Below are 26,205 nucleotides of genomic sequence, written 5' to 3' on the forward strand. Positions count from 1 at the left end.
AGAATTGAGAATGACAGCTACACAGTGTGTCTTCAAGGAACAGAATTTAGACATCCATCTGCTAGGAAAAATGCGTTAAGGGCAGCCACTGAGATACCTGAGAAACAGAAAAGAGACGAGTCTTCCAGAGGGCCTTAAGACATTTTCCACTGTCAGAAATGTGAAGACGGTCCAACTAAAGTTCCTAAAAATAGTAATTTGGGGATAATCTAGCCTCAAAGCAGGAAGTTTCAGAGATTTTAAAGATTTAATAGTACAAGAGTCATAACCTAGAATACTGAATGTTTTCTAAATTTTCAAGGAAGGAAATGTCACTATATAATCAACCCAGGAAAACACCAAGAAAATTAATGTGTAGAAAAAAGTTTCCTGTAGGAAAAAATATAGAGAAGCTCCTAGATCAGCAATATCCTAACTTAACCTCTTTTTGTAAAATCTCAGGCATAGTTACAGAATAGAAAACTTAATGGACGTAGTAAGACAATCCATAGTAGTAAATCAGAGGGTAGGGAAGGAAAATGCTTTCTTAATCTGTAGGAAGGACTTTAGAGACATCAGCCAGTCCAGAGGTAAGAAGCCCTACAGAGGCAGTAAGAGTACCGAAAGGGTTCTGTCAAGGTTCCAGTTTTACACCCATTAGCACCCACTTGAGAGAGAAAACTTCTTAAATGTGTGAAGTGGGTGACAGCTCAGTACAAGTTCATATTTTTATGTTAAGCCAAGAATTCATAAAGTACTTTGAATTGCTTGTTCATCATTTTTAAAATGTAGTTTTAATGGATCTGCTTGGATTTCTGAAACACTGCAAAATGTAACAATTTTAAACTTAAAAAAACAGATAAATTAGGAGTCCAAAGTCAATATAAATTTTAGGTTCTAATAAATACACATAAAAGACTACCTATAGGATCTGCTGAAAAACACTTTTAAACAAACTCATGTGTCTATCATATGTTTGGGTCAGAAGTCAGGATTATCCTGATAGTAAATTTTTACTTTGCTCTCAATTCAGTTCCTGATACATAAAGAACATCAAACATAAAGATTCAGTATTACAATAAACATTCTATTGTGATCGTTGTTTAGCTACAGTAACCAGCAAACAAAACAGCAAGGGAAACTATCCCAAAGATTAAAAAAATAAAAAAATTTAAAAACCCAAATAGAAATTTAAAATTCCCCCCACCCCGAGGCCTATCATTTAAGCAGTTCTCAATGATAAACAAGTTTTACAGCAAAAATTTGGTTTTAAGTTGGTTATTTGAACCTCAGAATGTATTTTCCCACTTTTGAGTGTGATTCATTAAAGCCTATTTATGAAACATTCTTTTCTGTGTAAATTCAATTACATTTAAGTTAAAACAAGCTGTAATACATGCTGTAAGCTAGTTAAAACTTAGTTCAAAGTCCAACTGAAATTTTAAAAACTAATGAAATTTTATTTTGATTTCATTAGCAAATGGACTGGAAACAGTGAAAATGAAGTCATTCTGGACTCTACCTTGAAGTGAAGTCAGAACTACACGAACTGTCCAAGATGTTTGTTTTGGCTGCATTCAAGACAGGAATTGAAGGCATATCGTTCACAGGTTCAGCTACAGTAAAAGAAAAAAGCCTCAAAATTATGTATTTAGCATGTTTCTACCATTATTTCAAGAACTTCCATTTTCCTATTGTAGCATATTGAGAATTTTCTTCTTAAATAATTTTCAAAGGTAAAATTTAAAACTCTTCAAGTTCTCGCTTAAAAAACTGATTAAGGCTAACTGGGGGGAAGGAAGTCGGGGGAGGCCTAACATAAAAAATACAGATATTTAAAAATAAATCTGAGTGTCTAATTTTGCTAAAGCTTTCATAGAACTTCAGTTACATATGGTAATTTTTGTTTCTTTATGAAATAGTTGATATTCTGGTAGTCAATTAAGAGAGACAGAATTTCACTGGTCAATAATTAAACCCCCTGTAGAGTTCATGTTTTTATAAATAACTCTGGGGAAGACTCCATTTACGTTTTGCCTTTGAGACCTAATGTAATAGCTGTTGAATATTTTGAATAGTGGGCTTCACAGATAAAAATCACAGAACACAGTGTAAGTGAAAATTCTGTATTAACTGTAAAAAGTTGTACAAATATTGTTTATGATAATTACTGAAGACACCTGTCTTTATTACATGGCCTTAGGGAAGGATCTTAACTTCTTTGTAGGTACTTTGATACATAATGGTTCAATACTCAGAATCTGCCCTAAGCAGCTTAGAGATGGAACAGATGAAATACTCTTTATTGCATAGTTCACAGAATTTTGCCTGAGATGCAGTGGGCACGCTGGAAGCAAGCTCATTCTACTCACTACGGTGACATGCCTTTCTCTTGACTACATATTTTTTCCTCCTTCCTGATCTTTTTCTTTTAATTTTTTTGAGAGGGAGGAGACAGAGGAGAAATAAGGGTAATGGTGAGAAAAATACCAAAATTTGGAGCCAAGGAAAGCAGCTAAGTAGTTGGGAAGCACAATAATCATGTTTTGTGTTTGGCAGGAGAGCCATCAGCAGCAGAAAGAACTGGTCCCGTAGTTATGCTGGAAGAAAAGTTCTTTAGTGGAGCTAAACTTATAATTTAAAATCCTTTTTCCCCAAGAGAAATAAACCTCTGGTTTCATAATGGAAGCAAAGGAAAATTTGTTTTAGAGAAAATGCAGGAAGATTTTTTTGTTCTTTATTTCTAGGGATCTTTACAGTGACCCCTTTATTTTTTAGTTTTCTTATGTGCAATCAATAGATCATGATATATAATAATCATAAAACATACCGGACTTAAAAATATATATATAAACCTTTTTATGGTTTAATGGTCAATTCAAATTGTAGGTTAAAGCCAAGACATCATTTAAGTGGATTCTGGGTAGGAATATTAAAAACTCAGCATCTAATAGGGAATAAAAGCTAGAGATGGGGGTAAAAGATACAAAGAGAAGAAAGTAGGCCAAGAGTTAAAGCTAAAAATTCCACAACATAAGGCTTCAAATTCAGAGCTGTTCTCTCCTACATCATCTCATAGAGAATTTAGTAGCTTTAAATATTAAAATATTCAGAATTTATCAAGGCTAGTAGCTGTTTTATAACAATAATAGGATTCCCTTGAACAGAATAACCAGGGGAGGTTAGATAAACTCTCCATTTTGTTTGTTCCCAGGAACACCTACTACCTCCTTGTGGACGAACGACACGAGGCTGCACAAACGAGGGCTTCACAACTTCGAACCACCAGAAGAGCTCTGCCATGAACACCAAGTAATTACTCTACGTAAGAGAGTTAAGAAAAGGAGAAAAATCAGGTAAGATTTGACCAGAAAGTAATGATAAATACAATTTTATTGTTTTACCTATTAAAATATAGGTTTAAATCTCATTCCTTCATTGGAGTATATCTAATCTAGGCTATTAAATCTGGGATAGAATATTAATGCTTATAGGTAAAATTTATAACAGCTATTCAAAACCTCTTTGCTGCTTTTCTCTATATTTCCAGAACAGTAGTCCAATTTATGTGGCAGGCATGGGTACCTCTAACTGTAGAACTCTGAGATAACATATAAGGCACTCTTCGTCCAAAGTCAATACAATACAAACAAACAGCCTCTGACGCTCTGAAGAGTGGCTATCATTTAAAAAAAAAAAAAAAAAAAAACTCTTCCCAGATCCCTAGAAATTTCTCCAAAACTTAATCAGGTATCCATGTGCTTGATGATGCTAAACTCAAGTGTAATCCAGGCACTAAATATAACAAAAAGACTCTACATCATTATGGCTAATTAATAATTTTGAAATGTACATACAGAAGCATTATACAATTTAATATATCAACCTAACTTTGAAAAGTTACTAGTAAGTTAACAATGTCCTTTGCCTTTTGATTTATATTTGAAAATGTGAGTAATTTTTAAAATATCTTAAAATTATAAGAAAAGACTGAGGGTCCTCAAAAGCACATTTCTAAAACAAGCTTATATTTTAGGATCATACATCATAAAAGCTATAAACATGAAGAATTACTTTAATTGTAGGCATCTGGTAAGTTTAAAAATTAACACTATACAAAATCTGCTTTATAATTATTTAAAATAATATACCTTTAAATTTGGCATCTAATAAATTATCAAATTAATATTTAATGAGGTTTTATTTCATATTAAATTTTAGTTTTGAAAATTATCATTGGAAATAAGGGTGTTTTCCAATACCATGCCTTCCTCCTGTTTTGTTGTTGTTGTCGTTTTAAGATTTATTTATTTTAGAGAGTGAGCTATAAGTGAGGAAGGGCAGAGGGAAAGAATCTCAAGCAGACTCCCTGCTGAGCGAGGAGCTGCCCAGGGGCTCAATCTCACAACCCTGAGATGATGACTTCAGCCAAAATCAAGAGCTGGATACTAAAACAACTGAGCGACCCAGGTGCCCCACTCCTACCTGTTAATTATGAATAATCCTCAGAGCTCTATATACTCTCATTTAGAGTTCATCTACTCTGTTTTCTCATATTTAAGCTGGTAACTTTCAGATATTCATCTTTTACCTCATCGTTCGAGAAGGCTAATTTGTATGTAGAAAAGAGACGAATCAAGGTTTTTGTCTTCAGCAACTGATGGTACCATTTAATGAAATGGGAAAGATTGGGATAAATAGGTAGTGGAAGGAATCCTGAGTTAATAGCTTTGAGATATTCATTAGACATTTAAGTGGACTCGTCAGTAGTTGTTTGAATGTAGGAGTCTGGAATGTTATAGAAGATAAGGCATAATGGTGAACAGAATTTGGTAAGTTTCCTATTTTCAGCATTTGCTTTTAACTATAAATTCCCAGAATATTCAAACATTTATAGACAGTGCTATTTTAAGCAGTCGTTATAATTTGTGGGTTTTTTTTTTAGAAAGGAAATGAGAATGCTCACAATCCCAAAGGCTATGTGTTGGATTCGATCCCAACTTCCCATCAGAAACTTTACATTCTTAATTATTTTTCTCCTATATATTCTTCCCTTCAACTGAATCCTTCCTACTTAGCTTTTAAACATGCTCAAATCTCAGGCGCCTGGGTGGCTCAGTTGGTTGGGCGACTGCCTTCGGCTCAGGTCATGATCCTGGAGTCCCTGGATTGGGTCCCGCATCAGGCTCCCTGCTCGGCAGGGAGCCTGCTTCTGCCTCTGACCCTCCCCCCTCTCATGTGCTCTCTCTCTCTCATTCTCTATCTCAAATAAATAAATAAAATCTTTAAAAAAAAAAAAAAACATGCTCAAATCTCCCAAATGAAAAACAAAACAAAACCACTCAGTAAGTTTCTCCTCACTCCCACCTTCTTACCTCTTCATAAACTTCTCTAAGGTAGGCCTATGCTAACAATCTCCTTTCAGCCTTCTGGCGCTCTCATCCACTCCAGCCTGGCATATAGGGCACATCATTCCTCCAAAACAGCACTTGCTCAAGTCACCTATGTAAGTCATTTGTTGCTAAATCAAACACATTTTTCAGTCTTCATCTTACTTGACCTCTCAGCAGCATTTGAAACTCCTGATGTCTCCCCTCATTGAAAACTGCCATCCATGCTCATCAGCTACCAAATGACTCCCAAATGTATTAACTGTACTTACATATGCACTGGCCAAGAGAGGGTTTTCTCTTGGATATCTCAAAGGCACCTCAAATGTCTGGAATTGAACTAGTGATCTTCTCCACAAATCTGACCTTATTCCAGTTTTATCTCACTGAATGGCATCACTATCCCAATGTGCAACCATTAAGGATGCCTCCTACTTTCTCCCTCCCCCTATCCAGTTCATCACCAAAACCTGCAAATTTTGCATCCTGAATATTTCTGGAATCCACCCACTTCTCTCCATCTTCATCATAATTACTGATTCAAACTGTTTCCATTTCTTGTTTAGAACACAATAGCTTTTTATTTGACTACTAGGCCAAACAAAAATTTCAAAATGTAGTACCCCTCCCCCCACTTCCACTGCTTTTGGGAAATGGACTATGGGCTACAAGAGGGTAGAGGGTACATAATTGGGTTCCTTTTTAATTTTAATTTCTCCAGTTTCATTTAATACCACATTCTCCAGAGTTCCTCATTTTACCCATCAGACTATTAAGTTAGAAGGACAAAGCTCATGGTCATCATTTTATCTTCAGATTTTTTTTTTAAGATTTTATTTATTTATTTGTCAGAGAGAGAGATAATGACCATACAAGCAGGGGGAGCAGGCAGAGGGAGAAGCAGGCTCCCCGCTGAGCAGGGACCCCCGATGCGGAACTCAATCCCAGGACCCTGGGATCATGACCTGAGCTGAAGGCAGACGCTTAACTGACTGAGCCACCCAGGCATCCCATGTATCTTCAGTTTTGTTGTTGTTGTTTTTTAAGATTTCATTTATTTATTTGACAGCGAGAGAGGGAACACAAGCAGGGGGAGTGGGAGAGGGAGAAGCAGACTCCCTGCTGAGCAGGGAGCCGGAGATGCAGGGCTCGATCCCAGGACTCCGGGATCATGACCTGAGCCGAAGGCAGACGCTTAATGACTGGGCCACCCAGGCACCCCTATCTTCAGTTTTTAAAACAGTGCCTGGTACGTAATAGATGACCAATACATACTTAATTGAATGAATGTATAAATGAATGAATAAATGTGTAACAAAAAAGGTCAGTTGGCAAAATACCACACTGTTGACAAGGAGGGAATATCTCTGGTAATAAGATCATCATGATTTATAATTTTTCTTTATACTTACCTCCAGAGGATATTTTCTAAAGCCAATGTATAAAATTATATTTAAAGTATTGGTCCTAGGTTCCACTCTACTAGTATAGTTAACTGAAAGCTGTCTATATCTTTTGGAAAAATACTAACACTCAACTAAATATTTTAAGGACGTATCACTGAACATGAGAGAAATGCAAATCAAAACCACAATGCGATATTACTTCACAACTGTTAGAATGGTTATCATCAAAAAGGTAAGAGTAACAAGTGTTGGCAAGGATGTGGAGAAAAGAGGACCCTTGTACATTGTTGGTGGGAATATAAACTGGTACAGCCACTATGGAAAACAGTATGGCAATTCCTCAAAAAAATTAAAAATAGAACTACCATATGGATCCAGCAATTCTACTTTTTGAAAACAGGATTGAAGAGAAATCTGCATTCCTGTGTTCACTGCAGCATTATTCACAATAGCCAAGATACATATGGAAACAGCCCAAATGTCTGTCAATAGATGAATGGATAGAGAAGATGTGGTGCATATATACAGTGGAATATTATTCAGCCATGAGAAGAAGGAAATCCTGCCATTGCAACAACACTGATGGACCATGAGGGCATTACGCTAAGTAAAATAAGTCAAAGACAAATTCTGTAGGATTACACTTATATATGAAATCTAAAAAAACTGAACTCATAGAAACAGAATAGAGTGGTATTTACCAGGGACTGGGAGGCTGAGGAAATGGGGAGATTTTGGTCAAGGGGTAAAAACTTCCAGTTATAAGTGAATAACTGGGAATCCAATGGTTATAGTTAATGAGATACTGTATTGTATACTCAAAAGTTGCTGAAAGAGTAGATCACCACAAAAAAGAAATGGTAAATATGTGATATGACAGAGGTGTCAGCTAATCCTTGGTGGTAAAATCATTTTGCATGCTTTAAACTAATACAACGTTATATGTCAATTATATCCAATAAAGCTAGAAAAAAATACTTTGGTAAGATACTAAGTTTGGCCACAAGATGTCAGCATAGTAAGAGAGAGTTTTCCCAAGTAACCAAAGCTTATAAAGATCATTTCTTTCTGAATTTATGATGATGAAACAGCAATAAATCTGTTACCATATTCTAGCCATGATACCAAATAAATTTCATTTAAAAGCTTTCTTTCCTTTTAGTTAAGACAGTCATGCAACTATATATTAACATTCTTAAATAATGTAAACAATGCAGAAGAATACATATATACAGAACATGGAATATAAAGAATGCTTCAACTACTCTCCCCCAAATCCTAATATCACACGCAGAAGAAACCACTGTTAACAGTTTTGTGTTTATCCTTCTAATCAACCTTTTTCTATGCAAAGATTTGCATACAAATAGAAAAAAATTGTTTTTAATATATAAATTACATCATGCTATAATTGTTGCTACCCACTTTCTTCACTTAATAACATCTTGGAGAGCTTTCCGGATCAGTAAAAAATACCTACACCTTCTTCCTTTAAACAGCTTGACTATATTACAAAAATACTTTGTGTCCCTCCTAAGATGAACTGTTTCCAACTATTAGTCTTAAAATATTCAATGGAAGTCAAAGTTGTGGTTCTAATAATTTAATAAATAATACAGAAAGTGACCAAAGCCGTTTCTGTAGACAGTTACCTATTTTTTTTCTTAATCCCCTTTACTTTACCCATCCTTCTACCCACCTCCCTCTGGCAACCTACTAGTTTGTTCTCTGTATTTAAGAGTCTGTTTTTGTGGGGCGCCTGGGTGGCTCAGTCGTTAAGCTCCTGCCTTCGGCTCAGGTCATGATCCCAGTGTTCTGGGATCGAGCCCCGCATCGAGCCCCGCATCGGGCTCCCCGCTTGGCGGGAAGCCTGCCTCTCCCCACTCCACTCCCCCTGCCTGTGCTCCTCTCTCACTGTGTCTCCCTCTGTCAAATAAATAAATAAAATCTTAAAAAAAAAAAAAGAGTCTGTTTTTGTTTTTTTAATTTGTCTCTCTTTTTGTTCGTTCACTTGTTTTGTTTCTTAAATTCCACATATGAGTGAAGTCCTATGTCTTTCTCTGACTGGTTTCACTTAGTACTATACCCTCTAGGTCTATCCATGCTGTTACAAATGGCAAGATCTCATTCTTTTTTTTATGGCTGAGTAATATTTGTGTGTGTGTGTGTGTATACACCACATCTTTATCCATTCATCTGTAGATGGACACTGGGTTGCTTCCATATCTTGGCTATTGTAAATAATGCTGCAATAAACATAGGGGTGCACTTATCTTTTCAAATTTGTGTTTTCATTTTCTTTGGGTAAATACCCAAAGTGGAATTACCCAATTCTATTTTTAATTTTTTGAGGAACCTCTATACTGTTTTCCATAGTGGCTTATCAGTTTGCATTCCCACCAACAGTGCACAAGGGTTCCTTTTTCTCCATATCTTCACCAACACTTTTATTTTTTTTCTTTTTTACTCTAGCCATTTTGACAGGTGTATCTGTCAGTTATCTATTTTAAATATGCCTGATTTAAGAAAATGTCTTTATATGTAGATCATGCTCAGACTAAGTCAATCTAAACATCAGGGCTACATATTTGGAATTCCAAGGTAAGCAACTTAAACCAATGTACTCGATCTTATGTCTCAATGTATTTAATGAAATGAATTCTTCAAGATTATAGAGGTAATATTTAAATTTTTTAAAAGGCAAGTGCCAGAACAAGCATTAACAAGATATATATGGAAATAGTTATTTCCTATCTTCCATTTTGATAAAAATGGCAAGGTAGAACCTTCAAAATAAATGAATGTTTTTCTTCTGATGTGTCAGGTAGTGGGGAGTGGGCCCATTTTGGGTCAATAGGAATAGTGGCTCATTTTGGAAAGGCCTTTACCTTTCGCTCTTTCTTCTACCTGTGGTGATCCAGAAATGGGTGAAAGAAAAAGAGATCAGAAAGTAAGAATGTCAAGAACCACGAGGCACTAGTATCATGGTAAGAGGGGTCCATTAGCAGTTTCTATTAAAGTTGGTTATTGGAACTGTGAATAGAATGATACAAAGTTATTCCTCTCAGCCAGACTTAAAAAAATCTATTATAAGATTATCCATCCTTAAAACCCTAAAGCAGAACTGGTAAACTTTAGGCAGGTCTGTAAGAGATATGAAGGAACTTTGTAGCTATGAGCTGCTGGGAATACCAAGGTACTATGTCACATCACAAAATTCTGGAACAAGCGGCTGCTTCTTAACTTGCAGCTCAGAAGCAGTTACGCATGACACATGTCTCTCTTCACCACTACAAAGTAAGTTCCACCAGCACATGGAACTTACCAACACGGGATGTTGGTTTTGTTCACTTAATTATCCCAACCAGCCCAAACACTACTAGGTGCTCAATAACTATTTCTTGAAAGAACGCAGTGAGCAGTGGCCTACAGCTCACAGACAGTGTGTGGTATTCTGAAGCAAGGGGACAAATTCATGAAATTGAATTCCTTTTTAAAAGGTTCATTTCCAGACTATTTTAACATTTTCCTATCCCTTTGTCTTTCCCTAGGTTTTGTCTCAAGTCCTGGGACCTTAAGGATTCCTTCTTCCCACATTCCACAGGCCTGTTGAATGCTGAAAGTGACCAGAACTTCCGGTATGCTCCCAGCATACTATCACAGCATCTAAGATTCAGAAACATGTAGTGGCTTATCCTCTATTTTGCTAACTTTAGGACAACAGGTCAGTTTTGTACCACAACTTTTAAGTTTAGTTTTGTCTTGTAAAAGAAACCTGTAGCTAACAGTGCGTTAAAACCTAAAATAAGCAGAAAAATAAAACTTTTTCCAAAAGTTCTTTTGACTGATATTACAGTTAATTTGTAAGCTTATAGTGACTATGCCATTTATCTAGTTATATTTTTTTTCAAAAACCTCAAAACAAAACAAAAACACCAAGAATTAATTTACCTTTATGGATGAAGCAGCATACAGCATATCTTCCAGGGTGAAATGGCAACACTGGTTCAAATATTCTTGGCAAAATTCTTGAATCAGCTGCAGATTATACAGGCTATCAGCCAAAGACATGGTTTCTTTCAAACAAATATCTTCAAATAGGAAAAGAGCAAGGTGATGACTGTGGGTTAATTTGATAATATACATTTCATATCTAATTTTATAGTTAGTGGCTTAGTACAAATACACAATTATGTGGAATCTGTTTTACAAGCACATACAAATAAATATAGGGGCTGCTACACAGAAAGCCTTAGCACTGCTTTACTAAACTATCTTCCTCAGGATTATATATAAATTTTTTTTAAGCCTTCATTACTTATTAAATACTGTTGTCTCAATACTTGTCACCATCTGTCTAAATCCCAGAAATATTTCACTGGAACACTTACCCTCTAATCTGACAACACCAGGACAGTAAAAATGAATAAGAGCAGCTAAAGCACAGCCATCTGTACCATCTTTCAACAAATTTTCTACCAATGGAATGCAGGGCAGTTGCTTGAGCAATGTCTGCTCCTTCCTATAACGAGCCTACAATATAAAAAAAAGAGAGAGAGATGAAAATAAATACTAAACAATATACAGGAAAAAAACAGCATTGTAGATTCTAATGTACCAGTAATATACACCAAGAGAAATGAGAATTATTCAGCAACATCCTTCTTTTCTAAATAATACTAGACATTACCAAAGTAAAATACAGAGCAACAGCATTATAGTTTCAAAGTACTTAATATAACATTATATTGCCAATTTACATGACCTTTAGGCTAAATATTTAAATATAAAAGCATCACAAAATAGATTCTGAACATTCTGTATCCAAATCATCAGTTATGTTCCTTTGTAGATAATAAAATTCATTTATTTTAATGTTGGACTTAATTTAGACCACAAGTTCTTAAATGCGAAGAGCAAGAGTACTACTAGAGCATAAAGAATTATAAGAGTTCTCAAAATTGGGGAGCAGGTATAAGAATACGATACTATTCTTACAGGAAATTTGGCAATAAGAAACATCACTTTGAGGAACTAGACAATCGCCAAAATATTCTGGTTTGGTATCTGAATGTTAAGATAACGTAAATAAAATGTAACAACTTTGAAACTGAAAAAACCAACCCAACTGAGGTTTCATTCACCAGTAACAGAGCATATACAAGGATTTCTGCTCCCCCTCAGAAAAACAGAAGAAATCTTTGTTTTTTAAAGACTGCTTGGTGTGACTAGATACAAATTTGTATGACAGTTCTCTAAAAATGAGACATGCTCTTAAGTCAGATTACCTGGGTTCAAATCCTGGTTCTGCCACTTACTAGTTCTGTGATATTGGACAAATTACTTAAACTCTCATTTCTCAGTTTCCCCATCTGTAAAATGGGGATAATAATAGTACCTACTTGATAGGATCACTGAAGGATGAAGTAAGGTGCTAGGCACACTGCTGGGGACATAGTAAGCAATAACTAAAGGTTTGTCTGTTTTTAGCTGTCAGCTCTCCCAAAGCCAAGAAAATAAAGCTGAAGACTTAATGAAAATGCATACTGAAGTATTTTATTAGTAAAATTTATTATTATATTGGTTACTAGTATTTAGTTTTTTTTAAAGTAACCAAAACTGATTTTTCTTCTAACTCCATTTGAACTGGTTATCTATATTTTATAATTAAAATATAATTATGAGGGGTGCCTGGGTGACTCAGTCGTTAAGCGTCCGCCTTCAGCTCAGGTCATGATCCCAGGGTCCTGTGATGGAGCCCCACGTCGGGCTCCCTGCTCTGCGAGAAGCCTGCTTCTCCCTCTCCCACTCCCCCTGCTTGTGTTCCCTCTCTCGCTGTGTCTCTGTCAAATAAAAATCTTTAAAAATATATATATATATAATTATGAAATAAAATACTTTTGTGAGAATAAAAACAGAAAAATAATTTACTGAAAGGGAACATTTATGATTTGGTGGTGAGCTTAAACTTCCTTTAAATGATATCCCTCAGAAAAGTATATGCATTAATGAAGAAAGAAATATTTATTCCTATTTCTCTTTGGCTACCCAAGAACAAGATTCATGGAACATTTTTTCCTCTTGAAATACTCAGAGAGCTTGTTCTTTTTAATCAGTGCACACTAGACATATGTATTTAATGGTATGTTCCAAACTCAAGAGTACCTATATTCAAAAAAAATTACGTACACACACTATATAAATTCTTTAACTGATTACTGATTTTAATATCCTTAGAAACCTTCCTCACTTTGCTGCTAGTAGAGTTTAAAATTCAACCATGAAAAAAGAGCAGAGAAGAAGGGAAGGGTGAGAAAGAAGAAATCAACCAGTAGCATCTTCTAGCCTTAAGTTACCCTTCTCACATTTAGTAAGCCACAGTTCTAGATCCTTACACTCCTTTCTCTGGCCAGCTAGAAACAAAATAGTCTCCCTCTTAGAAATCCTCTAACTTGGCTGGCTGGGCTCATTCCCAAACTCCCAGATCTCTAGGAGTAGCCTGTTTTCAGCCTATAATCTGAACTGGACTGAGTTGAGCGCCCAGGGTCATGGAATAAAAAACTGAATTGTGATTTGTCCTACTGCTCTCTGCCAAGGAGCACTTCTATACAAGGCACACACACATACACAGAGCCTTATAAGGCTTTAGCAATAAATGTAGATGGTTTAGAATAGATTGATTATTAGGGATTTATGAGCAGCATGCTAAAACATTTTCCTGAAGATTACATCCTAAAAGATGTATCAGGTAAATCAACTTTTAATCTTGAAGTCATGTACAACTCCCATTTAAAGTTCATGAAAGTTGTCATCTTTTACACTTGACCTTATTATATGGTTTTATAAACTTGCTGTACGGAAACATTCCCTGTTCTTTCTACAAACTGAGAAATCGGGTATTTAAAAGGGGCATCGTATTTTCTACCTTCCAAAAACTATAGTGTATTTCTAAATTATATATTTATTTCTGAGGGTATAAAAGACTTAAGTGGTCTAACCACCCAGATTTAATCCTTAAAGAACAACCCTTCAGGTCAAATCAGAACCAAATATAGTTTAGGTACAATACTGGTGTGGCCACTGAGAGAAAATGTCACTTTTTTATCACACAAAAAGTGTACCCTACAACTCAGGAAATGATTGCTTAAAAGAGATTTAAAAATACAAGAATTTACATGTGCAATTCATATTTACTTTTCCTGAAGTTATTAAAACTAGTCAGAATCTCTATCCATGCATGTTTTTAACCTAGTTACTGACAGTCTGTAAATATCAATAGGACTAACAAAAGAATGCTTATGCTTTAAACTACTTTTAAAGCTTCTAATCCAAACTTTGGCTAGATTTTTTAATCTTTTTATTTTATATTATGATCAAATACCTTAAAATCCAATCTCAATGCAGTAACTAACAGAATTATATGAAATGACTATACCAGCAAGACATAAACGATACCATTCTACAATTCTGGAGAGCAAACTGAAGTAGCTGGGCAAACTTACTGGAACCAGTTTCCAAAACCATTTGGAAGGAGACTTCAGAGAAAGCAGCGGGGAAAAAAGGGAAAGCAAAAGGTAAAGGGAAAATTCATCAGAATGATTTTTAATTAACAAGTGACAGTAAAGCTTCTGAGAGTGGAGTTCCAAATTTATAGTTCTCATATTTTTAAATGTTAATTAATATTTTAAAATATATAGGCTCCTAATGATAAAGACTTCCACCTTCTCCCATCATCTCCTCTCCCAACACAACAATTCATTTTTCAGATACTCAGGATATCTGTGTACTCTGGCAGCAGAGAATTTTATTTCCAAGTTCTAGAATCACACATCATATTAAAAAGTAAATCTGTATCACAAAAGGGAAGTAGAAAGATTCCAGGGCTGGATTTGCAGTCATTATAATGCTTAGACATTAGTAAACGAAGTCTGATATGGCAGTTTCTTTCCAAAGAGAAAAGAAGACTATATCAGTAAGTGTATGAATAAAGCAAATAGCATTGTAGACTTGAACAAGATAATAATTTCTTTCAACTATATGAAGAATTTCTTTTAATTAATGGGATAGTGGCAATTCCTACTAAGATTTTTACAGTCTCTAAAGCATGTAGTTACTTATATAAAGAGAATATGTGTTATTAATTTTACTACCTAGAGGTATCCCAAAGAATATAATTTTACTTTAAAATGATGAATAAACTCATAATTTCAGTTAATATGAATAATTTGTGATTATCTTTGTATTTCCTAGCACAATCTCTAACAGCCCTGAATAAACATTTACTGAACAAAACCAAATTAAATGGGGTCTGAGTTAAAATTCATGTTCAACTTTTATGTAGAAAGTTTATTCTGCAGGGGTGCCTGGCTGGCTCAGTAGGTAGAGTGTGTAACTCCTGATCTTGGGGTTGTGAGTTCAAGCCCCACGTTGGGTGCAGAGATTACTTAAAAATAAAATCTTTAAAAAAAAAAAAAAAGGTTTTCCTAAATAAAATTAACTGTAAAAAAAGATTATTTGGAAAATAATATAAATAAGATATTTTCAAGAACTTCAAGAATCAGAAAAATGTCACCTCAAGAATCAGAAAAATACCAACTTTCCATAAAGAGATAACATGTCCAATAAGTTTTCTTTATTGCTTAGGAAGAATAACCTTAATAATTTTGTTGCATGTATTTTAATCTCTCATTTAACCAGAAGTTCTGGGCAGCTGCAGTTATGATAACCATAAAAAGTACAAGAACAGGAGCAAAGGAAGCCACTGAGAATGCATCAGGATCCCAATGTATAATAGAAATTTCAGAAACAGGGGTTTTCTTGATTTTGAGACTGGAAAAATTCATTATACACAAACTGGTAACAAATTTATTGTGAACTATTAAAACAGGAGATATGCAAAGGAGTCTCTAATGGTTCTATATATCTGTATTTCTATATATCTTGTAAAATATTCAATAGGACTTTTCACTAATTCAGATGCTCTGGCCTTCCTCCCACCTCTCCACTGACCTAATTTAGTGATAGCAATCCTATTTGAGGAAAAAGGAAAACCATATAGATTGCCTAGCTGAAGGAAATAGGACTAAAAAAAGTAAATATACAAAAGAACAAACATATCTTTGCTATTCATGCTTATAACTTCATGCTTCCATAAGCTCAAATATATGCAAAAGCTCCTTGCTGAAGGATAACTGTATTTCTGAAGGTAACAGCAACTGCCCCCTCCTTTTAATTTTCTGCAACCTCAAATCCTGTTTTAAGATGTAACTATGAGACCAAAATGTTTTTAAAAGGGCACAGACAACTGGTGGAAAATTTTTTATTAAGTCCTTACTGAGGACAAAGACCAACCTGGGCAGTTCAGATTTTCTGGAATAGTTCTAATTTCCAGCATTCCTTTCTACTGTCTTCTTCACACGTTTGGCTCACCCTAAATTTTGGTTGTTTTAGGTCTTGCCATTAATACTCCCCAAACAGTTCTATGTCTTCCTCTGGATATCCACAATCACTCTGGGATTTGGGATAATTCCTGAACTACTTCTGGGTGCTCTCAAGACACTTTGGGAGGATGCTGGTTTGACCTGGTCTTCACTGGAGACTTCATGAAATTGGAATTCTTCAAGGAGTTAATCGTAGTGTGACCTGTCATCTCATAACCCATTAGATTTAAGAATCTCTTTACTGCTGTAGGTCCAAAAGTTGTGCTGAACTGCTGACAGGAATGTAGAATGGTACAAACCCCTTTGGAGAAGATTTTGGCACTCGCTACCAAAACTACATAGGCATTTACCGTCCAAATCTAGCAATCCAATTTCTATGGAATTTACCCTGAAAATCCAAGAATACAAAAGGACATTATTCTTTGTAGCATTATTTGTAATTGCAAGATACTGGAAATTACTTAAATGCCCAAAGGAAAGTGGTTGAAGAAACTATGGTTCATACACGCAACAGAGTACTATGCTGCTGCAAAAAAGAATGAGGAAGATATCTAGGGACTATGGGGAGTAATTTCCAGGATATACTGTCATTGAAAAACACAAATTGTGAAAGATTAAATATGTTTTGTTAAAGGAGAATGAACAAACATATATACATGTGCTTACTTCTATAAAAACAAGAACAAGAAGGATAAGCCAACTAGTTACCTATATGGGTTGGTGGGGAGTGAGGGATAGGAAAGAGGTAGAAGAGATAAAGGGAGAGACTGATACCTCTCTGAGTACAACTTTTGCATAGTTTTGACTTTTGGAATTATATTAATGTCTTACATATTCAAAAAATGAAATTATATCAACAAGGATGGAGCAAAAAAGCCCATAAAAACTAAATGAAAACAGAAACCAATAAAACCAAATACATTTCAAAGGAATAACAGAACTACAATGAAGCGGTGGTGGTGGTGGTGGTGGTGGGGACCCAAGTAATTTTAGAACACAGCATTTTGACCACATATTATCAATCTAAAGAAAAAGGAATTATACCATATCTATATGAGATGACAGATGTTAACTAAACTTACTGTGGTCATCATTTCACAGTATGTGTAAGTCAAATAATTATGTTGTGCACCTTAAACTTATACAGTGCTGCATGTCGATTAGATCTCAATAAAACTGGAAAACATATAAAAGCATTAAAAGGGTGAAACAAACCAAAAAAATTTAAAAAGAAAAAGGAATTGCAAACAAATCTTAAACTCCTTAGTAGGTTTCTTTTTCATATTGGTATACACATAGCAATTCTTTTTTTTTTTTTTTTAAAGATTTTTATCTATTTGACAGAGAGAGACACAGCAAGAGAGGGAACACAAGCAGGGGGAGTGGGAGAGGAAGACGCAGGCTCCTGGCCAAGCAGGGAGCCTGATGTGGGGCTCAATCCCAGGACCCTGGGATCATGACCTGACCCGAAGGCAGACGCTTAACAACTGAGCCACCCAGGCGCCCTACACATAGCAATTCTGAAGCTATTTTATATGTATTGTAGAATTGGGCAAACAAGTACAGTTAACCCTTGAACACTACAGGCCTGAACTGCGCAGGTCATTTACACATAGGGGTTGTTTTTTTTTGTTTTTTTTTTGATAAATACAGTACAGTCTTGGAAACATATTTTCTCTTATGATTTTCTTAATATCATTTTCTCTAACTTTACTGTAAGAATACAGTATACAGTACATATAACATACTAAATACATGTTAATTAACTATTTATGTTATTGGTAAGGTTTCCAGTCAATAATAAGTTATTAGTAGTTAAGTTTCTGGGGAGTCAAAAGTTATAACCAGATTTCCAACTGCATGGGTGGTTGGCACTCCTAATCCCTGCATTGTTCAAGGGTCAACTGTAAATATCAATGTCCTCTCAAATTACTTATTATAAAAGTAAAAATAGGGGGTGCCTGGGTGGCTCAGTTGTTAAGCGTCTGCCTTCGGCTCAGGTCATGATCCCGGGGTCATGGGATCGAGCCCCGCATGGGGCTCCCTGCTCAGTGGGGAGCCTGCTTCTCCCTCTCACTCTGCCTCTGCCCGTCGCTCCCCCTGCTTGTACTCTCTCTCTGTCAAATAAAAAATAAAAAATCTTTAAAAAAAATAAAAGTAAAAATAATAACTATAAAGTTAAGAAACCAGACAATATCTTAACCAAGTGATCAAAATTAACATCACCTAGTAGGGGCAAATGGTATCACATGCCTCTGGATGTAATACTGTGAGAAGGACACAATTCCAGTCCAAAAAGCACAACCTTAATTTAATTGTAAGGAAATACCAGAAAAAAATAAATTGAGGGATGAAAATGACCTGTATTCTTTAAAAATGTCAAGGTCATGAACAAAAAAGAAAAGCTAAGGAACTATTCCAGTTTAAAGAAGACTAGAGATATGAAACTAAATATATTACATGATCTTGGATTGGATCTTATACTGAAAAAAATATTATAATGTACAATTGAGTACAACTGGGACAAGTGACAAAACTGAAATACAGGCTATAAGACTGATCAAAGTATTATACTAACATTTAATCACCTGTACTTTGGTTATACAAACAAACAGCTTTGTTCTTAGGAAACATAAAGAGTTATGATGTATGCACCCTCTTTCAAATGTTTAGAAACATTTACATACATACATGTTTCTGTGTGATGTATATATCTATGTATGTGTATATACATACATACACACACACACACACAAAGTTAATGTGGCAAAATGTTAAATTGATGAATTTGGGTAAGGAGTATAAGGGCTCTTTTTCTTTTTTTTTTTTTTTAAAAGATTTTATTTATTTATTTGACAGAGAGAGACACAGAGAGAGAGAGAGCACAAGCAGGGGGAGTGGGAGAGGGAGAAGCAGGCTTCCCGCCGAGCAGGGAGCCCGATGCGGGGCTCGATCCCAGGACCCTGGGATCATGACCTGAGCTGAAGGCAGACGCTTAACGACTGAGCCACCCAGGCGCCCCTAAGGGCTCTTTTTCTATCTTGAAACTTTTTATAAGTCTAAAATACTTCAAAATAAATATTCTTAAAAAGCCATATTAAGTCTATACCAATCCAAATCTTTGTAGAGTCTGTGTCCAAATGCGTAAGATCTATAGAGCTGTTAAAGAAATCTAATTTTTACAGCCCTCTTAAGCAAAGATGAAAATCATAGTACTAGGACATCTAACTAATATTTAAGTCTCTCCAGGGCAAGTCATCTTTATAAAATATTGCTTGGAAAAAGTCATGGTACCATCTCTGAATTTTAAAAATGTTTAAAATGCAAAGTTCCTCATACTAAAATGAGTTGATAACACAACAGGGGCATATTCTAGATTGGGAAGTTACTTTACCAGTAAGGGTGAGAAATGACAATGAAAGAGAAAAGGTATATTGGCAATAGGTATAAAGAAAGAAATGAATCAGCACTGACCACAAAAGCCCACATAAGAATAAACTGTAATTATAGAATAGAATCTTAGGGGTAGAATTCCTTAAAAATGATCTAATTTAGGCAGGTCAAGTCTTCACAATTATTTGAGTGAAATAATGGTAGGAAAAAGAAACCAGATAAATCTAAGAGTCAATGCAAATGATGTATCTGAAAATGATGTACTGTATTAGAACATTAAATGTTTCATATATATATATGAAACAGACAACTTAATCAATTACAAAATTTTAAGTTATAAATCAATGTTTCCCAAAGCATGCTCCAAATAACACTAATTCTACAGGATGTTAGTAGATGTCATTCACAAAAGAGGTCAAAGATTAAATACGTTTGAGAAACAGCTAGACAGGCTTCTTAACTGGCTTTCAATGTACTAAAATGGGCTGCAACATTTTTAAAGGGGCACAGACAAGGCAGCATTTCCCAAATGCACTTGACTTTAGAATCTTTCTTTAGGGGCACCTGGCTGGCTCAGTTGGTAGAGCATGCAACTCTTGATCTTGGGGTCGTGAGTTCAAGCCCCACACTGGGCACAGAGCTTACTTAAACAAAACTGGATTCAATAAAAATTTTTTAAAAACTGATGTTATTAAAAAAAAGGATCTTTCAAATAGTATCTCAGGTACTGTTTGAAGAAATAGAATTTAAAACAAAAAGTTGGTCGTAGTTTTTAATTGCTAAGGAACTTTGGTAAAAATGGAAATTCGCATGGGCTGAGGTAATCAAGCAAAGATGTACAAGCATTCACCTACTGTCTCACTGGGAAAAGTGTAGTCTATTTTGAGACTATACCTTTATATGAAAAACAATTAGAGCTCAGTTAATATCCTTTCTCCAAAGGTAATTCCTTCAACTAATTCCCAACCCTCTGTAAAATATCTCACCAGTACTTCTATTTTAAAAGAGGCAAATGTTACATTGAATAGACATGTGTCTTTAATATTATGAGAAAGACTTTACTCTCTATATAGTTAGTACTGTAAATTTAAGAATACAAACCCATGAATTTGCAGCTATCTCAGAATCTATCCAAATGGTCTACTTACTAATGCCCAAATATGTCTTTTACTTGTAACTTCATGTCTCCACTCATGTTATTCCCTATGACCTAGTGCCCTACTTTGCAAATACCATAAAACCTACTAAGGCCCCATTCAAGTCCCACATCTTCTAGAAAACATTCTTAGATATTTCACTCCCACAGTTATCATAAATCTACAAGTTATATATATATATATAAGTTATATATATATAAATATATATATTACATATGTATAAATATATATATAAAAATCTACAAGTTATATATATATGAAAGTTCATAATAACCAACTACTTAATCTACTTAAACTACTTAATCTTTTCACTAACCTTTTGCTTTGAATCCCTTACTTTTACTAATATATTAAGAAAGGAAAATTTGAGAATCATTTTAGTCATAGAATTTAGAAGCCATTTAATTCAACTTTTACATTTTTACAGATAAAGAAAATGAGGCCCAGAGAGGTCAAGTGCCTTGGTAAAGGTCATGAAGCTAGTTAGTGGCAGAACTATTCTGACTTTAAGTCCATACTCATCTTACCATAGCACTTTGTACAAACTCCTTAAAAGAATGAATGCTGGACTCAATGTCATCGGCTATAAACTTTAGAGATCTTTTAAGTAGGGTTGTCAGGTTTAGCAAACAAAAATATGAGATGCTCATGCAACTTACACCAAAAATTTTTTGGTGTTCTCTGAAATTCACATTTAACTGGGCATCCTACTTTAGAATAAAAAGGAATATTAGAAGGAAAAAGAGCAACTTGAAAAAAGAAACCTGAGAAAACATTAGTGAACTGCTTAAACAAAACATTTTCCTAGGACATGGTACTACTTAAAATGCCTTTCTTAGGACACCAACCAATTCAACAATCAGAAATACATCATCAACAGAATGACCTATCAGATAGAGGGCTAGTATCCAAAATCTATAAAGAACTTATCAAACTCAACACCCAAAATACAAATAATCCAATCAAGAAATGGGCAGGAGACATGAACAGACATTTCTCCAAAGACAACACATGAAAAAATGCTCAAAATCACTTGGCATCAGGGAAAAAGAAATCAAAACCACAATGAGATACCACCTCACACCAATCAGAATGGCTAAAATTAACAAGTCAGGAATCGACAGATGTTGGCAAGGATTCGGAGAAAGGGGAACCCTCTTACACTGTTGGTGGGAATGCAAGCTGGTGCAACCACTCTGGAACAGTATGGAGGTTCCTCAAAACGTTGAAAATAGAGCTACCCTACGACCCAGCAATTGCACTACTGGGTATTTACCCCAAAGAGAATGTAGTGATCTGAAGGGGCACCTGCACCCCAATGTTTATAGCAGCAATGTCCACAATAGCCAAAGAATGGAAAGAGCCCAGATATCTATCAACAGATGAATGGATAAAAAAGATGTGGTATATATATACAATGGAATATTATGCAGCCATCAAAAATTGAAATCTTGCCATTTGCAACAACGTGGATGGAACTAGAGGGTATTATGCTAAGTGAAATAAGTCAATCAGAGAAAGACAATAATCATATGATCTCACTGATATGCGGAATTTAAGAAACAAGGCAGAGGATCATAGAGGAAGAGAGGAAAAAATGAAACAAGACGAAACCAGAGAGGGAGACAAACCATAAGAGACTCTTAACCTTAGGAAACAAACTGAGGGTTGCTGGAGAGGAGGGGGGTGGGAGGATGGGGTGGCTGAGTGATGGACATTGGGGAGGCTATGTGTTGTGGTGAGCGCTGGGTGTTTTGTAAGACTGATGAATCAGACCTGTACCCCTGAAACAAATAATACTTTGTATGTTAATTTTTTAAAAAAATGAATAGGAATAAACCTGTAGACTAAAAAAAGAAAGAAAGAAAGAAATTCCCTGGACAATTATCAATTATGCAATATTTTTGGTAATGAGGAAATGTTAGCTCACTAAATTAAAGTCTGAAGCAAAAAAAAAAAAAATACAGTACAAGTATCCCTCAACACATGCATATATTTTACCAAGAAGATGGTTATAAAAGGAAGTTTCATAAAATAGGTTTTATTGGACATCTAAGTTGAGAATAGGTGGGCAAGGACAAAAGGTAAGAAATGTTATCATCCAAACCATGGGCTCTGTCTATAGCTGGATAAATCAGAGACAACAAGGTTAGCATCTGGGTCACTAGGCCAGCAAGCCTGAGTAGGTGGGGAGCGTGGCAACTTCTTACCAATTATATAGCAATAAAAAAGAACAAGTCATTCTACCTCTCATCCCTAAAAGGAGAAAAGGATCAAGAATTTTGCTTCTACGGGAATAAAAATCAAGAACGAAGTGATTAGATTTCCAGCCAAACCAACCAGTTCAAATGCCAAAAATCTCACTGTTAGGTAACAGAGATTTCTGTTCCTAGTTTACACTGTCACAGAGTGGTTCTTCATCATGCTGACACCTACACTTTGCAGTAAGACTATGTAAAATTAACACGGTCTATGTGAAATTTTCACAAAGACTCTAACAATTGGAAAAAAAATTCATTTGAAAATAAAAATATGTATTCTGCTAAAATTAAAAATATGTATTAATTAAAATATTTAAAAATGAGTCACATTCATTTCTTCAATTACTCAACGACTCACTTAACAAATATTGGTTGTGAGGTTAATTTGTGCAATTGCATGAGACTAAGTGCTATTAAAACATCAAAGAGGTATAATATAAGTAGTTCCAGATTCCATACAGCTTTTCTTAAAGGTCATTTACACTGTTTGGAATATAAATGGCATTTTTTATTCCATAAAATTATGTTTATTGGGTCCTATGTCAGCAAATAAAATCCCCATTTAGTTCATGATGTGTATGCAATACTACAGAATTTAATCATTATATTTAATAAACAAGATTTCTATGAAAAAAGGCCATCAGTGTTATAATTTAGGATGATACCATCTTAGCTTATTCCTGATTAGAGCCAGGAGCAAAACTGGGGGCAAAGGTTTCAACTCCTACGGATGAAAAAGAGAAAAGGAGGGAAGTTAACAGGAAGGACTGGGGGACGAAGGAGGGAAGAGACAGGGACAGAGGCTGGTGGAAGTCAGGGAAATGGAACATAGGATCTGGGGTGACGGAAAAAAAAAGATTCCCATTCTGATGTACCTAATTTAGGGGAAAGGATGTCAACAAAGTTAGGATGAAGAATCAAGTATGGACAGTATTTTCAGCAGCTAGTCAGTAAGCTAAATGAGGGAAATCATTGTGATCCCAAAATAACAAATTTAGACAAAATTTAAGGTGATCTCCCACAGAAGTTTTCTACTGAAGTTGATAATACACAAAATCCCTTTCCCTTTCCTTCCTTTTTTCTCTTTCTCTTCTTACAGAGGTATCAGTGACCAGGAGCATTAGACTATAATGAACAGAAAAACTGTGTAATAATAAACTTTAAATAATCCAACTGGAAAATTAAGATCTCTGAATACTTATAATTTCTTTCACCTCAATTCAAATGCTACAGAACATGTTTAAAGAGCTCTCACTATGATACATTTTAAAAAATGTGATATACTATAGAGAAGGAAATGTACTTCTGGTCTTAGTACATGACAAAAACACAAATTTTCAAAGAAGAAAAATCTAACAGCCACAAGAATTTTTAAAGAATGAATCTGTATTTTCTTCTTTCTTCATAGAATAACCATGTATAACTTACAATTCCTGGAATATACTTTAAAGGCTGGTCTTACTACAAGTCATTGTAAGGCTGATACACTGAGAATGTTTTCTTGTTGTTTCACATATTTTACCAAAGGCAAAGCCATTGTTTTTGCCAAAAGTATTCCAGAAATTGAGTTCTAATCATTAACAGTTTTTCCTAAACACCTTCATCCAATTAACCTCCATTTTGTACTTCTACTTACTTGGCATTTATGACATGCTTTCTAGGACACAGTTAACACCACCAAAAAATAATTTAATGAATATATCTATTAATTAATATATGTATTTCCCAAACAATACATATATGTGAATATACACAGTCTATTCATAAAGGCACCTTTTTTTCTTTGAAATATATACCTTTTGACCTCCTGGAGCTTCAACTGTGTGATGTTCTTTCAATTTCTGTTCTTGTTCCATAATGTCTTTCAAATGTTCATTTACCTTAAAATATAAAAACACTAATTTGAATTTATATTCAAATATGACAATAAAATAACATGAACCTAATTTAGGGGAAAGGATAAAATGTCTGTGGTCAGATCTCTGATATCAAATATCAGCACCACTCAAATGAGAAAATTTCATTTTCCCAACCAGAAAAAAGGTATTTTACAGGTGTTTTATTTGATATTCTAAAACTAATTTATTAAAATTTTGTTGAATACCTACTATATGTCAGGAGCTGGTTAGAGTTCTAGAGAAAAAAGGTACTCAATAATTTCCAATTTTAATGCTTAGGAAATAAACTTTTTTAATTTTTATTTTTTTTGAAGATTTTATTTATTTATTCGAGAGAGAGTGAGAATAAGCAGTGGGGAGGGGCAGAGGGAGAGAGAGAGAGAAGCAGACTCGCTGCTGAGCAGGAAGTCCGACTCAGGGTTCGATCCCAGGACCCTGAGATCATGACCTGCTCTGAAGGCAGACACTTAACCGACTGAGCCACCCAGGCGCCCCAATGAACTTTTTTTTTAAAGATCTTATTTATTTATTTGAGAGAGAGAGAGAATGCAAGAGAGCACAAGTAGGGTGAGCAGCACAGGGAGAGGGAGAAGCAAGATCCCCACTGAGTAGGGAGCCCAATGTGGGGCTTGATCCCAGGATCCTGAGATCATGACGTGAGCTGAAGGCAAATGCTTAACCAACTGAGCCACCCAGGCACCCCAACAAACTTTTTAATAAAAATTTTATTATCTCTTTTAGGACTAGTAAATGGAAATTATTTGCCTTAAAAGTAATGTTTTCATTATCAATAGAAAACACTTTAGGGTTTTTTTTAATGGCATGAAGCATTTATTTTATTTTACTATTATTTCAATTCCAGTATAGCTAACATACAATGCTATATTAGATTCAGGTGTACAATACAGTGATTCAACAATTCTGTGTATGACTCTGTGCTCATCAAGGTAAGTGTACTCTTCATCCCCTTCACCTATTTCAACCATCCCCCCCAACCCTTCTCCCCTCTGATAATCATCTGTTTTTTCTCTATAGTTAAGAGTCTGTTTTTTGGTTTCTGTCCTTTTTTTCCTTTGTTTATTCTGTTTCTTAAATTCCACATATGAGTGAAATCTTATGGTATTTGTCTTTCTCGGACTTATTTCACTTAGCATTATACTCTCTAGATCTACCCATGTTGTTGCAAAGGGCAAGATTTCCTTCTTTTTTAATGGCTAAATATTATTCCTGTGTGTGTGTGTGTGTACACACACACACCCCATAATAGAAAACACTTTGAAT

General features: G+C 35.0%; 1 protein-coding gene across 1 annotated transcript in view; it reads right to left on the reverse strand.

Annotated features, from left to right (window-relative positions):
• CAMSAP2 (calmodulin regulated spectrin associated protein family member 2) overlaps nucleotides 1–26,205 on the reverse strand; it is a 114,608-nt gene that overhangs the window by 15,288 nt on the left and 73,115 nt on the right. The window contains 5 exon segments of the mRNA XM_021682731.1: nucleotides 1,502–1,595; nucleotides 3,207–3,300; nucleotides 10,727–10,866; nucleotides 11,167–11,308; nucleotides 24,823–24,906. Of these exon segments, the coding sequence (XP_021538406.1) occupies nucleotides 1,502–1,595; nucleotides 3,207–3,300; nucleotides 10,727–10,866; nucleotides 11,167–11,308; nucleotides 24,823–24,906 (554 nt within the window).

The sequence above is a fragment of the Neomonachus schauinslandi genome, chromosome 6 (assembly GCF_002201575.2).
Source record: "Neomonachus schauinslandi chromosome 6, ASM220157v2, whole genome shotgun sequence".
In the NCBI taxonomy this organism is placed as follows: domain Eukaryota; kingdom Metazoa; phylum Chordata; class Mammalia; order Carnivora; family Phocidae; genus Neomonachus; species Neomonachus schauinslandi.